This window comes from Panthera onca, chromosome C2 (assembly GCF_046562875.1).
Source record: "Panthera onca isolate mPanOnc1 chromosome C2, mPanOnc1 haplotype 2, whole genome shotgun sequence".
NCBI classification, from domain to species: Eukaryota; Metazoa; Chordata; class Mammalia; order Carnivora; family Felidae; genus Panthera; species Panthera onca.
Window position 1 is genome coordinate 18,988,366 of NC_138347.1, and position 16,623 is coordinate 19,004,988.

A 16,623-nucleotide genomic window follows, 5' to 3' on the forward strand; every position below is an offset into this window, starting at 1 on the left:
AAATCCTGTTTATCTTTTATAGTTCTATTAAAATGCTGTCTGCTCTGTGGAATCTTCCCAGTTTCTTCTTGTCAGGATGAATCCCTCTGTTCTTTAGGGCCTCACACTTGGCTAACTTCTTCAGATACAGTATTTTAATCATGCCTTGTGATGTGAACTGTTGAATGCATTGGATTCTCGGCTCTGTGAAGACAGGGATCACATCCTCTGTTGGACCCAGTCCTTGACTTACAGACAATGGGTATTTAATAAATACATGTTGAAATGAAACACTTAAGCAAGAAAACGATAGATATGATAATAGTAGCTTATATCAAGTATTAATTATGTATCAGGCACTGTCTTAGGTGATTTACAGGTATTAACTCATTTAATCTTCATAAAAACCACATAAAAATAGATGCTATCGTTCCCATTTCCCAGAAAAATAAACCGAGGCAAAGAGAGGTTCGGTAGCTTGACCAAGGTTACGAGTTTAGGAAATACTAGAGCCTGGATTTTAGTCCAGGCATTCTGATTCTGGAGTTCAACGGACATTAAACACATTTAAGTAGGATAGACGAGGAAGTGCGTTTTGCTACTTGCCTTCAAGACCTGAGTTTGTACTCCTTTTTAGTGTATGTTGTGTGGTTCTGTAGGATACGTTCTGGAGCAGTCTCTGCTGCACACAGCGAAGTGGGCCCACTCTTGTCCGCAGATGTGAAGAGCTTGTGAAAGTCAAGTGCCCAGTTGTAGTAGTGCCAGTATGGGGCACGAGATAGGCGGGTATGATAGGACTTGAGTTTCTCTTTACGACTCTGATAAGGTCATTGCATGGATACCCACATTAGGCATGTCCATGGGTCAAAACGTGCGAGTAAAACGAAAGCCCAGTTAATAGTGAGTTTGCTCTGCCGTAAATATGAGTAACTTGGGTGATGTGCTCTGTGGTGTTAGGCATAGGAGAGGAGTCACGAGTTCTGAAGAGTTCAGCGTTCCCTCTCTATTATATATGGCGTAAACAGGTGTATATTAATATGTATATATTTTTTTACTTTAGTACAGGTTTGTTAACAAGTTATCTTTATCCTGGGTTAGAGAGAAAAGTTGCTACCGGATAGTAAAACTACCTTGTGTTTGATAAACATCGTAGTGTGTGATATCTTGTACAGAAACACTGCTAACAACAGAAGTTGGCACTTCATTCTTCAGTGCTTTTTGCTCGGTAGAGGTAGTGTCGTGGCCTGATGTTAACTATTGCTACGTGCCAAGGATGGATAGAAAAATAGTTCCTAAGGCAAAAGTTAACCAAAAAATTTTTTTTATTTACTTATTTATTTTTCAATTTACATTCAAATTAGTTAGCGTATAGTGCTACTATCATGATTTCAGGAGTAGATTCCAGTGATTCATTCCCAATGTGTAACACCCGGTACTCATCCCGACAGGTGTCCTCCCTAATGCCTCTTACCCATTTAGCCCATTCCCCCTTCCCCCACAGCCCCTCCAGCAACCCTCAGTTTGTTCTCTGTGTTTAAGAGCCTCTTTTGTTTTGTCTCCCTCTTTGTTTTAATACTATTTTTGCTTCCCTTCCCTTATGTACATCTGTTTTGTATCTTAAATTCTTCATATGAGTGAAGTCCTATGATATTTGTCTTCCTTTGACTGGTTCATTTTGCTTAGCGTAATACCCTCCAGTTCCATCCATGTAGTTGAAAGTTAACCTAAATTTTAATATTGAAGAAACAGTGAACCTTAGTGTGTATTATGTTTGTGTATGTTTTATTTTTCTAGGCTTATTGGCGTTCCTGTGCCATGATGATGGGCTGTGTGATAGAGAGGGCATTCAAAGATGAATATGTGGTCAGTTTGGTCAGAGCTCCAGAAGTTCCTGGTAATGTACATATGCGTGCACGCACATTTTGTAATCATTGAATATTTTGGTACCTATTTTTGATATTTTATAGAGCTTCTATTTTTTCTTTTTTAATTTTTTTTAATGTTTTTATTTATTATTGAAGGAGAGAGAGAGACAGAACATGGGCAGGGGAGGAGCAGAGAGAGAGAGGGAGACACAGAATCCAAAGCAGGCTCCAGGCTCTGAGCTGTCAACACAGAGCCCGATAAGGGGCTCGAACTCACGAACCGTGAGATCATGTCCTGAGCCGAAGTCAGACACTTAACTGACTGAGCCACCCAGGCGCCCCGAGCTTCTTTTTTTTCTTTTTTTAGCTCATTTCTAATTTTATGTGATAGAAATTACTGTCGTACATACAATCCATTTATAACCGGTAACAAAATCCATCTTATTTAATTACTGGAGGTCAATAATTAACATAATACAATTCGAGGATAATGTTTCTCTTGAATATGAATTCTGTGTAATTACCCTGTTTCAGTGTTTGTTTCCTACCACTTTAGGCACTTATTTCTAAATCGAATGTGTGGAGGAGGAGGAAATAGGAGTATAAATAGAATTCTGGAAAAAGCTATGTTTAGGAGGTACCATTTCAGCAGAAATGACATGGCTCTGGGGCGGGGGGGGGGACGCTTTTGAGAAGATGGAAGAGCTCACAGTCTTTGCAATTTTGCCAAGATTCCGCATCAGTATGTGCAATAGGGTCGCATTTGTAAATTTTCGAAAAAAGATAGAAGTATACGCGCCAAAAAACTTAAAAAAGCTCAATAAGTGATTCTAAGAACAAAACAACAAAAACAAAGCTTAGAAGACATTAAAAAATTCAACATTTCACGCCCACGTAGTCATTTGTCTACACATTAAATATCTGATTCTTTTGAAGTTTTATGTCTAGTAACTGTGCAGTCTCTATAGTGATAATATTCTGGACGAAAATGTGAATGTTTAAAAAGTACTAGGGATTTTGGTTCAACAAAAAGAGAGTGAGTGAGGGAAAGCTGCTAGAGAGAGCTCTGGCAAGAGCTGGGATAATGGTAACTTTTATAATTTGTCGAGTTGGCAGAGATTGCTGCCCTTCCCTTTTATGGTCTAAATATTCAGTTGTTGCAAATTAGTAACTCTAGTAGATTTGACTTTGCCTCTCATTTTGGTTGGATTTACAGTAATCTCTGGAGCCTTCTGCTATGATGTAGTTCTGGATAAGAGACTTGATGAGTGGATGCCAACAAAAGTAAGTATAGTGTTTAGAATATGAATTTTAGAGTATGTACCTTCTTTGGTTAGAACGATTCTTGTGTCAGTGTTGTTGAGTGATACTGCATGTTGAGGATATTTGAAAGACCTTACCTGCCTACCTGTGTTGCATTGTCAGTGTATTCAAGACAGAGCATAGGACTGGGGGTTTTCCTCATGTGGTCAACTTTATGTCCTGCTTGACCTTTTCTGGAAGTGCTTTCTTCCTTGTACTGTTCATTCCTTTTCTTAAGATAGTGGTTTTCAAGATGCCCAAGCTATCAGATTTACAAGTTTAATTGTCTTGGAGCCTTACTAACTTCCTGGGTCCTCAGAGCACAATGTAAAACTCATTGCCCTAACCGTTTTAACCTGTTGCATACTGCGAGGTCTCCCTGTATACCAGGGTTACGTTGAGAGGAGGGGTGGAGGGGGTAGACGGTTAGTGAATTAAGAATCAGACTTTGACAAAGCTAAGGTAACTCAAATAGCAACAGACTAGACTCTTGGTGAATGGTCTGATTGCACGATGAGCTTTCTCCTGTTTGATCTGGGAGTTGGGTAGCACCAGGGACCTGGCTGACAAAGACGATCTGGATCAGATTCTCTGTGGGCAGGATGTGCCGGTGGCTTTCAGATGTCCAGCCCAGAGATTTTAGTTATGATTAACAAGGCAGATGCCTGATTCTTTTTTTTTTTTTTAATTTTTTTTTAACGTTTATTTATTTTTGAGACAGAGGGAGACAGAGCATGAATGGGGGAGGGTCAGAGAGAGGGAGACACAGAATCTGAAACAGGCTCCAGGCTCTGAGCTGTCAGCACAGAGCCCAACGCGGGGCTCGAACTCACGGACCGTAAGATCATGACCTGAGCCGAAGTCGGCCGCTTAACTGACTGAGCCACCCAGGTGCCCCATGCCTGATTCTTAATTAAGCAAAACCGTATGTTCTACAGATTGAAAGTCTGGAGGTCAGAAAAGGAAAGGCAGTGTAGCATAGCATTTTGTCAATTCCACAGTGTACGTTTTTTTCACATTTTAGTATCTCTGGAAACGTCTTTAAAAAATTTTTTTTTTAATGTTTATTTCTGAGAGAGACAGAGAGAGAGCAGAGAGCGAGCAGGGGAGGGACAGAGAGACGGAGGTACAGAATCTGAAGCAGGCTCCAGGCTCTGAGCTCTCAGCACAGAGCCTGACGCAGGGCTTGAACTCACGAACCATGAGATCATGACCTGAGCTGAAGTCTGATGCTTAACCGACTGAGCCTCCCAGGCGCCCCCAAAATGTGTCTTATAATAGATGGCATCTTATGATTATAATTGCTAGTGTTTTTTTCCTTAGTGGTACATTTTAGTGAAATATTATAGTTCCTAAAAGCAAAATTTTGGAGTCAAAGCAGATTCAGGCTTAAATTCTGACTTTGGAAGTTATTTCTTATATAATCCTGCTCATGTTGCTTAGTGTCAAGAGGGAGAGAGGAGGGAAACAGGAAAGAACAAAGAAAGGGAGGGAAGAGAGGTAGAAAGAGAGATAGGGAAGGGGGCAGGGAAAGGATTGAAACTTTTTCTTCGTGATCTCTGAACTGTGCTCAATATAATTTATTTTTCAGATATGCCCTCAAGTTGAAGAAGTGATTCTTACTTTATATATTTGCGTTATTTATGTCATAAAAATGAACGCAGTCAAGATTCACTTCTGAGCTGTAAAACTTGCTGCTTCTTTTTCCTGTTTTAAATATAAAACTTAAAAGGGCACCTGGGTGGCTCACTTGGTTGAGCCTCTGACTCTTGATTTCAGCTCAGGTCATTATCTCACGGTTCTTTAAGTTCGAGACCCACATAGGGCTCTGTGCTGACAGTGCAGAGCCTGCTTGGGATTCTCTCTCCCTACCTCTTTGCCCTTCTGCCACTGTCTCTTTCAAGATAGGTAAATAAACTGACAAAAACAAGTTTTAAATATAAAACTTAAAAGGCACTGGCTAATTGCAGGCATCATGGTATTAGGTGGACTGCTTAGAAGAAGTGGTAGAGAGTTACGCAAGGAACAGCTGTATAAACTGTGAATGTGGATTTGTTATACAGTCAGTTATCCCTTTAAGAATGGAGAAGAGTCATTCGTGCAAAGAAAGTCTCATAGTTTATGGAAATAATTTTATTACAAAAGTTGTGTAACAGTGCCTGGTTTTTCTGTATCAGTAATGAAGGATCTATAGTATGAAAACTCAATTATGGTTTTAATAAAAATCTCAGATATTGTTAATGTGTATTAATGATTTTAATTGCATAAAATCTCTTCATTAAACAGGTTTTTAATATTAGATATATGCCATATTTGGGGCAGGGCCAATGATGACATTACGTTTCCTGGTGAAACTTTCTGAATCACATAAACAGTGTTTTCCCTGTGCATTTATAAGAGCTTAGTTTTGCTTACAATGTAAACAGATTTTTATATCTTTTATTTCTTAGCGTTTCTAACTGCATCGTTGTTTTAATGAACATTTGTTTAATTATGTAATTCGAATGAAAACTTAAAATTTCTTTGTAGGATTATCTTTAATAATTATTAATATAGACTGATATCTTAATTACAAGTAAATTACAAGTTTATAGTTCATAGAGTTGAGATAAATTGTTGACCTTACATTTTACGGTCTAAAAATGGTCTAAATAATTGTCGCAAATTAGTAACTTTCTTTCCGAATAAGTTTGCTTCTGCTTTTTCTTTTAGTTGGATTTATAATATTTAGCATACGATTTTATCTTACCTTCCTTATGGAGAAATGCTTTTAAGTAAATTGTTACAAGAGGTTAATACTTTCCTTTCGAAGGAGAACCTGCGTTCCTTCACAAAAGATGCCCGTGCTTTAATTTATAAAGATCTTCCATTTGAAACTCTGGAAGTGGAAGCAAAAGTGGCATTGGAAATATTTCAGCACAACAAGTAAGTGTTGGCTTCCTTGAAAGCAAGGCTAAACCCCCCAAAGTTACATGTAATGAAGGAAATCAGCTCTTAAGAATCTTTATATCTGATGTGGGTAGGACACTGTTCTATTTTTAGCTCTAAGATCTCTTTTTCTGTACCAACCTATTTACTTTCATTCATCCCACTTCCCAGCCTCTTTACTTATTTACTTACTCATCCCATTATTTATTTCCCTGAGAAAAAAACTTCGCTCACCTTTAGTAATTTTCTCACTTGGTCTCACTTCTCTGTTTCTCTGGCTGGTCCGTCCTTCATATCAGCTTGGCGGTGTGTTTCCCTCTTTTCCTTCCATCGTGAGGTGATAGCATACACGAAGCTGTATCATTTTGCACGTTCAGCAGCCTTTCCTTCTCATCCTCTACTCTGTAAACGAGAAGGGTGAGATAGAGAATGCCTGTGGTCTGGAGGGAGCTAAGGGGAGAAGTGAAACGTTTACACAGCCGGGTGGGTCTTCATCTTCTGCACCAAATTATCCATTAGGGGGATTTTCTTTGCCAGCATTTTAAATCCTCCCTGCGTTCTTAATTCCCTTTCTCACTCGGAAAACTTCCAGTTTACCTTTTACTAATTGTAACAACATAAACTATATTTTAGTATTAATCTAATTGAAGCTAGAACTAGTTAGGGAAATCTACATTGCAAAGAAAATAACATAGACTCTAGATTCTGAAGACAGAATATGCTCTTGCAAATTGTTCAAGGTTCTGGATTGGAAAATCTTTAGGTATTTGTGAATTGAGACCTACGTTCTCGTAATGGTAGTTTATAATATTTTGCGTAGCCTGGAACCAGTGAATTAGAAAGCAATAGGAATGTACTATTTTAACTGAACTAGAGTGCAGATAGTTCTGTAGAACCAAACCAACGTTGATTCTATGAGAAAATTCCTTGGATTGCTAGAACATATCAAGACACTTCCAGTGCCCCAATTCTAGGGTCATGCTGTCCAATAGAGATATAATGTGAGACATCTAGAGAAGTAAGTTTTCTGGTAGCTACAGTAAAAAAGTCAAAAGAAAAGGTGAAGTAAATTTTAATAATACATTTTATTTAAAGTGCATGTAAATGTTATTTCAACATGTGATCAGTATTTAGAAATTAATGATATTTTGTATTCTCTTTTTCATACTAAGTCCTCAGAATCTGGTGCGTTTTACTCTTGAGGCACATTTCAGTTAGGACTAATTACATTTAAGTGCTCCATAGCTTCCATAGTTTATTTACTCTAGCTGTTCATTCCATGTGATTTCCCATCCCCTCCACTGGACTTTCAAAGTCCAGGAGAGGCTTATAGGACTTTGGTAAGTTAGTTGAATATGTGGAAGGACGTAGGGATGGCTTGGGGCAAGTCTGAAGGGACAGAGTTTTGGGTGGTTGAAGGTAGATCTGTGATTGGGCTTTTCTGCTGCAGGGGGAGTTTTAAGTGGCTTCGGCTCCCCGGGGACAGGTGCATGTCTTCGAGTCGGGTCAAGAGAGACAGGTAGTCAAGGGAACTGACTTCCTTAGTAATGCATGGGGGCTTTGGCAGAAGGGGTGTGGGCAGTAGGTAGACGTTTGCACGTGAACTGATGCTTCCCGACTTTGCCATATACAAACGTAATACTTTTTAGCACTCTGGCGTGAAGAGAGAAGGCTCTTGGTAGTGAGTGGTCAAGTTATGGTTTGTACCTGGGCTGTGCAGTTCCGTCTGTGCTATTGGCTGTAGTGACAGAACTGGGTAGGTTTGAGAGACATTTCGGCAGTAGCATTGACGTGATTTGGCAATGCGTTGGATGGAGGGGGTGTGGTAGGTGAAGCAGGAATCGGGGAGATCCCTGCAGCTTTTCTCTCAGACACGTGGGTGGTTGGTGGTGCAATTTGCTAAGCGAGGAAATTCAGCAATGAGGGTAAGTGTGGTGGGAAAAGAAGGAGTAAGTTTTCACTCTGTTTGAGAATTCAGGAGTGTAAGATGCTTGTGGAACAGCCTAGTGCGTGTCCGGGAGGGTCTTAGATACGTAGTTTAGGGCTCAGAAGAAGGATGTGGATTAGACGCTGAGATGTGGAAGATAAGGACACAGAAGTGGTAATTAGAGCTGTGTGCATCAAGGAGCCAGCCCAGGGAGGATGCTTGCTTGAAAGGAGGCTTTAGGACAGGTCCCCTGCAGGGGAGAGGGGAGGAAGAGTGGCCAGAGAGTTGAAATAACAAGCTGTAGGGACTGCCACAGACACCAGTGGAAATGAGCGCTTTGACAGATGGAGGTGAACAGTGGAAATAAGGACAGAAAGCTGTCCGTTAGGGTGAGGCCAGGGAGGTACCTATGGCTTTGGCGGAGCCGTGAGCTTGTGGCCAGACTGAAGGAGGTGAGGTGTGAAGAGGAGACTCCGAGTGTAAACCCGTCTGAAAAACTCTGGCCAACGAGGAAGAGAGGGGAGATGTCCGTAAATCCCTTTTTGTGCGTTTAGGAGTAAGTTGCTTTTTCTTTGTTCCTCTTTAGGTACAAAACGGATTTCATAGAAGAGAAGGCATCTCAGAACCCTGAGAGGATAGTCAAGCTGCACAGGTAAGTAAAAATAAAGTTGCTGTCCTGCTAATTTATAGGAAGACTTAGGCAGTGGAATTGACGTGACTGAACGTACAGTTATGACTGAAAAAGACGAATCTGTGCCATAATTTGTTATTCTTGTTACCTTATTTTCTGTTGCTTTGTGCATTGTTTTGGTACAGTGGTAATTGGAAGGTTTAAATTCTCTTCAGGAGCCATTGTGGTTTCTGTTCCTCATTTTATTGTTTCTTATTTCTATTTCCGCATTTCAAGAGTTGAAAACCATTGTTTAAAAATGTGATTTTTAAAACTTAACTTTGAAATTGGGCAAAATATTTATTGTTGTGAATTGAGCATAATTCACGTGTATGTGCAAATATGGATACTGACTGGTAACTACTTATGTTACGTGTAAGTGAAATAGGAATGTGCTGATACTGGGATGAGGGAGGTAAGACCGTGCATAATGGATTTGCAGAAATGACTTCATGGCCTGTATCTGTGTTCTCAGCTTCATGTTTTCATGACTCAGTTAATTTTTTTCTTTTAGAAAGCTGCTCTTTGGACAATCTGTCCTGTATAGTGAGTTCTAAACTCTATTACAGTGAGTTGTTATGAGGTCGTAGATGATCAGTTTTAGACATTGGATTCACTTGAGAGCATGATGTGTTCAATGATCTTAAAAATCTCTAAAGTTCTATCAATGCTAGTAAGGAACAAGGTTCACTTGACTTTAATTTTCATAGTTTTAGCCGCTTCACTTGAGATTATTACGTCAGGGGTAATTAGAGATTGAATTGAGCCATATAGAATGTTCTTGATTGTGGACATTGCCTCAAAGAGATTGAATAGATTCTTTTTTCCCCCCAAACTACTCTAAACGATTTGATTTTGAGGTTTTATTTGTTTATTTTTAAAATCAATCAGATTTGGTGACTTCATTGATGTGAGTGAGGGTCCTCTTATTCCAAGAACAAGTATTTGTTTCCAGTATGAAGTATCAGCAGTTCACAATCTTCAAGCCACGCAGTTGAGTCTTGTACGAAGATTCCAGGGTCTGTCTTTACCGGTACACTTAAGAGTAAGTAAAGCTGAAAGTTTCAGGTCGTCCAATTTGGGAGTGGATGTCATTCTGGTTCTTGATTTTATACTAATTTGAAGGATGTACATTTTAATTTTCATTAAATTTTGTGACACTAATATTTTGTAAATTCATGTTTATGCTAAGAACAATTTTGCTCAGAATGTAAACGGATAATTCACGAAAGAGATATTAGTTGAAAAAGTTGAATCAAACTGAGATAGTTATTTTACTTTTTCAAATTAATATAGGGGAGGGTGCATTGAGATTATTGGAGTGCATGTTGGTAAGACCCTCTAGAATGCCTTTTGGTCTTAGGTTTGGCATGATCTATTCATGACTCAGAGTCTTTTATTTTCCATATTGCTCCCACCCGTCACTAATTTTTTTTTTTTTTTTTTTTTTTTTTTTTAAACCCAAGTCAGTTAACACATAGTATAATAATGCTTTCAGGGGTAGAATTTAGTGATTCTTCACTTACATATAACACCCAGTGCTCATCCCGACACTAGCCATCCTCCTTAATGCCCCTTGCCTGTTTAGCCCATCCCCCCCACCCAACACCCATCCAGTACCCCTCAGTTTGTTCTCTGTATTTAAGGGCCTCTTAGGGTTTGTCTCCCCCTCTGTTTGTATCTTATTTTTGCTTCCCTTTCCCTATGTTAATCTGTTTTGTTTCTTAAAATTCCACATATGAGTGAAATGATATATTTGTCTTTCTCTGACTGACTTACTTCACTTAGCATAATACACTCTAGTTCCATCCACGTTGTTGCAAATGACAAGATTTCATTCTTTTTCTTCGCCGAGTAGTATTCCATGGTGTGTGTGTGTGTGTGTGTGTGTGTGTACGTGTGTACACACATATATATTCACACCACATTTTTATCCATTCATCAGTGGATGGACATTTGAGCTCTTTCCATACTTCGGCTATTGTCGATAGTGCTGCTTTAAACATTGGGGTGCATGTGCCCCTTCGAATCAGCATTTTTTAATCTTTTGGATAAATACCTGGTAGTGCAATTGCTGGCTTGTAGGGTAGTTCTATTAATCAACTTTGGATTCTGAGATAGTTCAAAATCTTTGTAGGTTCACATGCAGTTATAAGAAGTAATATAGAGATCCTTGATCCCTTTACCTAGTTTCCCCAATGCTGACACCTTGCAAACTTTCGCAACCGATGTATGGACTGTGACACAGTGAAGATGTAGTACAGTGTCTTCACACGGCTCTCTCCTATTGGCCATCGATAGCCACGCCCACTCTCCTCTGCCCCACCCCCACCTCCTTGCCCCTGGCAAATACTCATCTGTTCTCTGTTCCTATGCATTTTCATTTCAAGAGTATCATATGAATAGGATCATGCATTGTGCAGTCTTTTGGGATTGGGTTTTTTTCACTCAGTAGTAATTCTCTGAGGATTCATCCAAGTTGTATGTATCGGTAGCTTGCTTTCTTTCTCTTTCTTTCTTTCTTTCTTTCTTTCTTTCTTTTTTTTAAATTGCTGAGTAGTATTCTGTGGTATGGATCTACTGTGGTTGGTTGAACCATTCACCCATTAAAGGACATTTGGGTTGTTTCTAGTTCTTTGGCTATTACGAATAAGGCTGCTATGAACATTGGTGTACCGGTTTTTGTGAATATATGTTTTCATCTTTCTGGGATAAATGTCCAGGAGTAAAGTTGCTGGGTCAGAAGGCACATATTTAGTTTTTAGGAAACTATCACACTGAGTTCCACAGTGACTGCCATTTTGCCATTCCCGGTATTTGACATTGTCACTATTTTTTATCTGAGCCATTATGATAAGTTTGTATGATTTCTCATTGTGGTTTTAATTTGTGTTTTGCTATTGGCTAATTGTGTTGACATCTTTTCCTGTGTTTATATGCCATCTGTATATCTTTTCTGGTGGGAAATTAATGTTTTTTGCTTATGTTCTAACTGGATTGTTTGCTTTTTACTGTGGAATTTTGAGAGTTTTTTTCCTAGTATATTCTAGATATCGGTCCTTTGTTAGATACATAGTTTGCAAATATTTTCTCTCTGTGGTTTGTCTTTTTATCTTCTTAACAAAAGATCAGAAGTTTTGCAGACCAGAAGTTTTAAATTAAAAAAAAAATTTTTTTTAATGTTTATTTTTGAGAGAGAGAGCATGAGCAGGAGAGTCAAGAGAGAGAAGGAGACACAGAATCCAAAGCAGGCTCTGAGCTGTCAACACAGAGCCCAGCGTGGGGCTTGAGCCCATGAACTGTGAGATCATGACCTGAGGCGAAGTTGGACGCTTAACCGACTGAGCCCCCCAGGCTCCCCAGAAGTTTTTAATCTTGATGAAGTCCAGTTTATTAGTTTTTGTTTATGGATCATGCTTTTGGTGTTAATTCCAAGAATTCTTGGCCTGGATCTAGATCCCAAAGATTTGTCTTCCTCTTTTTCTCCCTAAAAGTTTTATAGTTTTATATAGGTTTGTGGTCCACTTTGTGTTAAGTTTTGTACACGGCGTGAGAAGGAGGTGGAGGTGCACTTTTCCTGCCTGTACATGTCAAGGTTCTCCAGCACCATTTGTTGGAAAGGCTGTCCTTCCTCCAGTAAATTGCTTTCACCCTTATTAAAAATCAGTTGGGCATATTTAATGGGTCTATTTCTGGGTTCCCTGTTCTGTTCCATTGATGTGTGTCTCTGTCCTGCCAGTATCACAGTCTTGATTACTGTAGCTGTAAATAGTTCTTCAAATCAGGTGGAATAATTCATCCCATGTTGTTATTATTTACAAAAATTGTTTTAACTATTTTAGATTCTTTGCCTTTTCATTTAATTTTAGGATAATCTTTCTGATTTGACAAATCTTGCTGAGATTTTGATAGGAATTGAGTTAAACCCGTATAATTTAGGGAGAATTGACATCATTACTAAATTGAGTCTTCTAGTCTATGAACACAGTATATTTTTTGTTTGAATCCTCATCTCTTTCATCAACATTTTGTAATTTTTAGCATATGTTCTGTTTTTCGCCACATACCTGCTTCCTTTCCTAGCTTTCTGCATTTCAGTAAATGGCATCATCATCTGCTTAGCTGTGAAGTGATCCTTGGCTTTTCTCTCTCCCTCCCAGCCGTGCTCCGTCCCGTCCATCAGCAAGACCTTTCAGCTCAACTCTGAAACATGCCCTGAATCCTTCCATCACGTAGCGTCTCATCTGTGCTCACCACTCTTTCCAAGCCCCTTACTCATCACCGAGGATGCTCCCCCTCCAAAGCACATTCCCTGCTTAGTAGCCAGAATGGCCTTTTTCATACTCAGATCACGTAATCCCTTTGCCCCAAACACTCCAGTGGCTTCTTGTAAACAGATCCCAACCTTGTAGCCTGTCTCACGAAGGCCTGCATTACGTGGCCCCTGCCTGCCCCTCTGATCTCTCATAGCACTTTCTCTGTCATCTGCTGTCTTCCAGCCACACACTCCGGGGTCTGCACCAGCAGTCCATTCGGCTGTCTTCCCTTTAAACATGCGATGCTGCCCTTTTCTCCAGAAGGGCTTACGTGTACATATAGTAATTTTACCTCTTATCATGGATTCTGCCAGGTCGTTCATGTGACTTAGTAAAATTGATGTGGTCCTTACGCATTTGGCACAGTTTTCATCTGCATTCTGATGATCCCTTGCTGTATAAAATTGTTAAGGATTAAGTAAATTGGTTTTATAATTTTATTATTGTCTGCGTTAGTTTCTACTTGTTCTTAGGGTAATTAGGTAAAACCTCTGGGGCTCCCATTTCAGTGTGAAGATATCAGTCGGTTTCAGATGAACCTCTCCTTGTGACTGCTGATGGTGTGGAGAATGACCTCTAGCTGGTTGTAAATGGCTATTTAAGGAAAGAACTACAACCTGTGGGAAGATGGGGCACAGTTTTGCTTCCTGTTAGAAGAAACACTGTCTATGATGCTGATGATTAAGGACAAAAGAGGAAGAATGGCATGTTCTTTAAAAAGTCTTAAAAAAAGACTTAGTCTTTTTTGCTTAAATGCCAAACAAAGTGGCTGTCCCATTAAATACCTTTTCAGGGGTAATCCACTTCTGTAACCACTTAACCTCATTAGTACTGCCTTCTTTTTTATGTGTTTGCTTGCTTAAAACCTATATAAGACTCGGCTACTTTTATTTTAACTTCATTGCTATATTTAATTCATCGTGACTCTTTTCTTTTCAAGGCACATTTTACTATATGGAATAAGCTATTGGAGAGATCTCGGAAAATGGTAAGTATTTTTGACAGCTAATGAGTACTGTTCCATGAAGAAAGTTGTTTTGAAATTAAGCAACAACAAAACAGTAAATAAAGAAATAAAAGAACACAGAAGAAAAAAATTAATTGGTTGTCTCTGTAGCTAAAGCGGTGTTGTAGCTGTTGACCCCGGTAGCATCTTGGCAAGAGAGGAGCTGTGATTTGGCAGTTCTCTTGTTTTTATTTGTGAATATTGTGGAAATGATGTTGTGGAACCTGAAGAAGAATAAGGGGACCGCTGTATAGTAGCGAGAGTTCTTAAGGGGGTCCAGTGGTGTTAATTGGGTCTTCAAGAGATGGTAGTTTTTGTAAGCTTAATGAACATTTAAAGAGTGAGATTTGTCACGTGTATTTTGAAGCTGCCTTGACTGTTGGTTGACAGATGTGCAAATTTCCTGGGTACTTGCGTTTGTAGCTCATTCTGTGTCATTAGTATTTACATTTCACAAGTAGGAATGATTATATTTCTTGACCAGTTCTATCCCTGTTTACTCTTTCATAGACTAAGTACTTAGCCTTTAGTTACATTATCTGAGAGCTATTCTGTGTAGTCTGGCCTCCTTGAACTCATCCTGGTTATTGTAATTTTCCACTCTAGTCAAGCTTGCAAATACACTCAAACTTTTTTTTTTTTTTTTTTTAGTTTACATTCTTATATCACTTTATTTCTTCCCAGCTTTACTGAGATGTATGACACCTAACATTGTTTAAGTGTAAGACGTACCCTGCAATCATTTGATGTGTGTATGGATTGCAGACCATTACACAACAAGGTTAGCTAGCATATCCATCACCTCACAGAGTGACATATTCTGTGTGTGTGTGTGTGTGTGTGTGTGTGTGATGAGAACTTTTAAAATCTACTTTCAGCAACCTTCAAATATACAACACTAGTATTCTTAACTCAGACTTGTTTTCTGGTTTGTTTATTCATGGCAGTTTTTCTTTCTGGACTCTGTTTCCCTTTCTCCTCCTGTATATAAATGAAACATCCGACTCATTCTTCAGTACTTCGTCCAAGTCTTACTGTTTCCATGAAACCTTCTCAGAGCCATCACCGAACAAATATCTATTCCTACAGTTCCTGCTGGATTATATGCCTCCTCGTATAGTTTTCTAATTGTTTCTGCTAGTGCCTTTACATTCAGTCTGTGAACCCAGTCAGTGCTTGTTATGTATGTGTCATGCCAAATTTTGAGCTCACCCTTTGGTATGTGGGGTTGCTTGGGGCTGGGTTGGGGGGGCTGGCTTGGGAGTTATCTCAGAGGAAACTGCTTGCCTAAAAGCACGGAGAAATGGAGAGCACGGTGACTAGAACATAAACCTGGGTGTGCGGTCGTATGTAGTGTGGGCGATGAGTCCAACAAAGTGAGCTTCTTGGAAATAGCATCTGAGGGGCTTGTCTTCCATGGTAGGGAATTTGCATTCCCCTCCTGAAGGTGATTGGAGGCAACTGGGAATTTGAGAAAGGAAGTGACCTATTGGTCAGCTATTCCTGTTCCAGAGCTCACTCTGGGGCAGCACGGAAGAAAGCTGTGACGTAAGCCTGCGGTCTGTAGAGGGATGGAAGAGATGAGAGCCTCAAGTTCAGGTGTTGCGGTGAGAGCCCCGGGTAGAGTTCGTTGAATTCTTGTTGATTGAAATGTGCACAGAAGAGAACCTATATTCTGCAGTGGCAGGCTCGGGTAGCTGGGCAGAACCCCTCAGCGAGATAGGTAATGCACGACGTGGGGCAGGTTTTAGGGTGATGAGTATAGTTTAGCTGTTTGATGGATGTGTTTGAGTGACACAGACTAGAAATAGGGACATACAGGTCCCTATTTCTACTAAACCTGTAATATTCTATGTTTAAAATAGAATTATGTCTCTCAAGAAACTCTGTTGATTTAAAATACTGTGTTACAGCATTACTGGGCTTTTTCTCACACTAAGGATTTCATTTTGTAATTGAAAAATAAAACGACAAACTTGGCAAGCCTAGATGGATGCCTCATTATATTTTGAGTGGAATTGTTGTACTTTACTTGATAATTTCTGTTGTGACCCTGGCCTTGTAAGGTTTCTTCTTTTTCTACTTACCTTTCTTTAATAATTACTAACGAAGGAGAAAGACCAGGGGTCATTATAGGAGAAGGACTGTGGAATGATCTAAAATGGTGGGGGGAGGGTGGAACTAAAAGTTGTTTTTATTAGAAAAGTAAAGCTATTCATGTTTTTACAGGTAACTGAAGATCAAACTAAACCTACAGAGGAAAGTGCATCGACCCAGTAATTTCCTAAAAATTAAATATATATAGTAAATTAAAATAAAAGTTTTCTACAAAATGTTTGTGTGGGCTTATAAAGATTAACTGTCTTTTTCTCCCTAAGATTTATACTAATTTATACGTTTTCCTTCCTTTAAAGGATAAGACAGCTTATGCTGTTCACAATAAGAATTTTACGCAGAAACAACCCTGCGCCCTCCAGCTCCCCAGATATAACACCTTGACAAGTTTTCTCCATTCAGTTCTTTTTTCTACATGTATAAGCATATGTACAAATACAAGTGGAATCTTTTGAAAACAAAGGATCACACTAGTTTCCGTTTTTGCTATCTTATTTTATTTTTTTATTTTTGAG

General features: G+C 39.3%; 1 protein-coding gene across 2 annotated transcripts in view; it reads left to right on the top strand.

The window, feature by feature from the left end:
• The window catches only part of MRPL39 (mitochondrial ribosomal protein L39), a 20,227-nt gene extending 3,901 nt beyond the window's left edge, over positions 1-16,326 (top strand). Inside the window, exons 4-10 of one of the 2 annotated variants that reach the window (XM_060640317.2) lie at positions 1,774-1,873; positions 3,061-3,128; positions 5,959-6,071; positions 8,588-8,653; positions 9,563-9,716; positions 13,928-13,975; positions 16,223-16,326. In XM_060640317.2, the coding sequence (XP_060496300.2) occupies positions 1,774-1,873; positions 3,061-3,128; positions 5,959-6,071; positions 8,588-8,653; positions 9,563-9,716; positions 13,928-13,975; positions 16,223-16,273 (600 nt within the window). In that variant the 3' untranslated portion in view covers positions 16,274-16,326. The other variant, XM_060640318.3, reaches the window with a different exon arrangement.
• Positions 16,327-16,623: the final 297 nt, after the last annotated feature.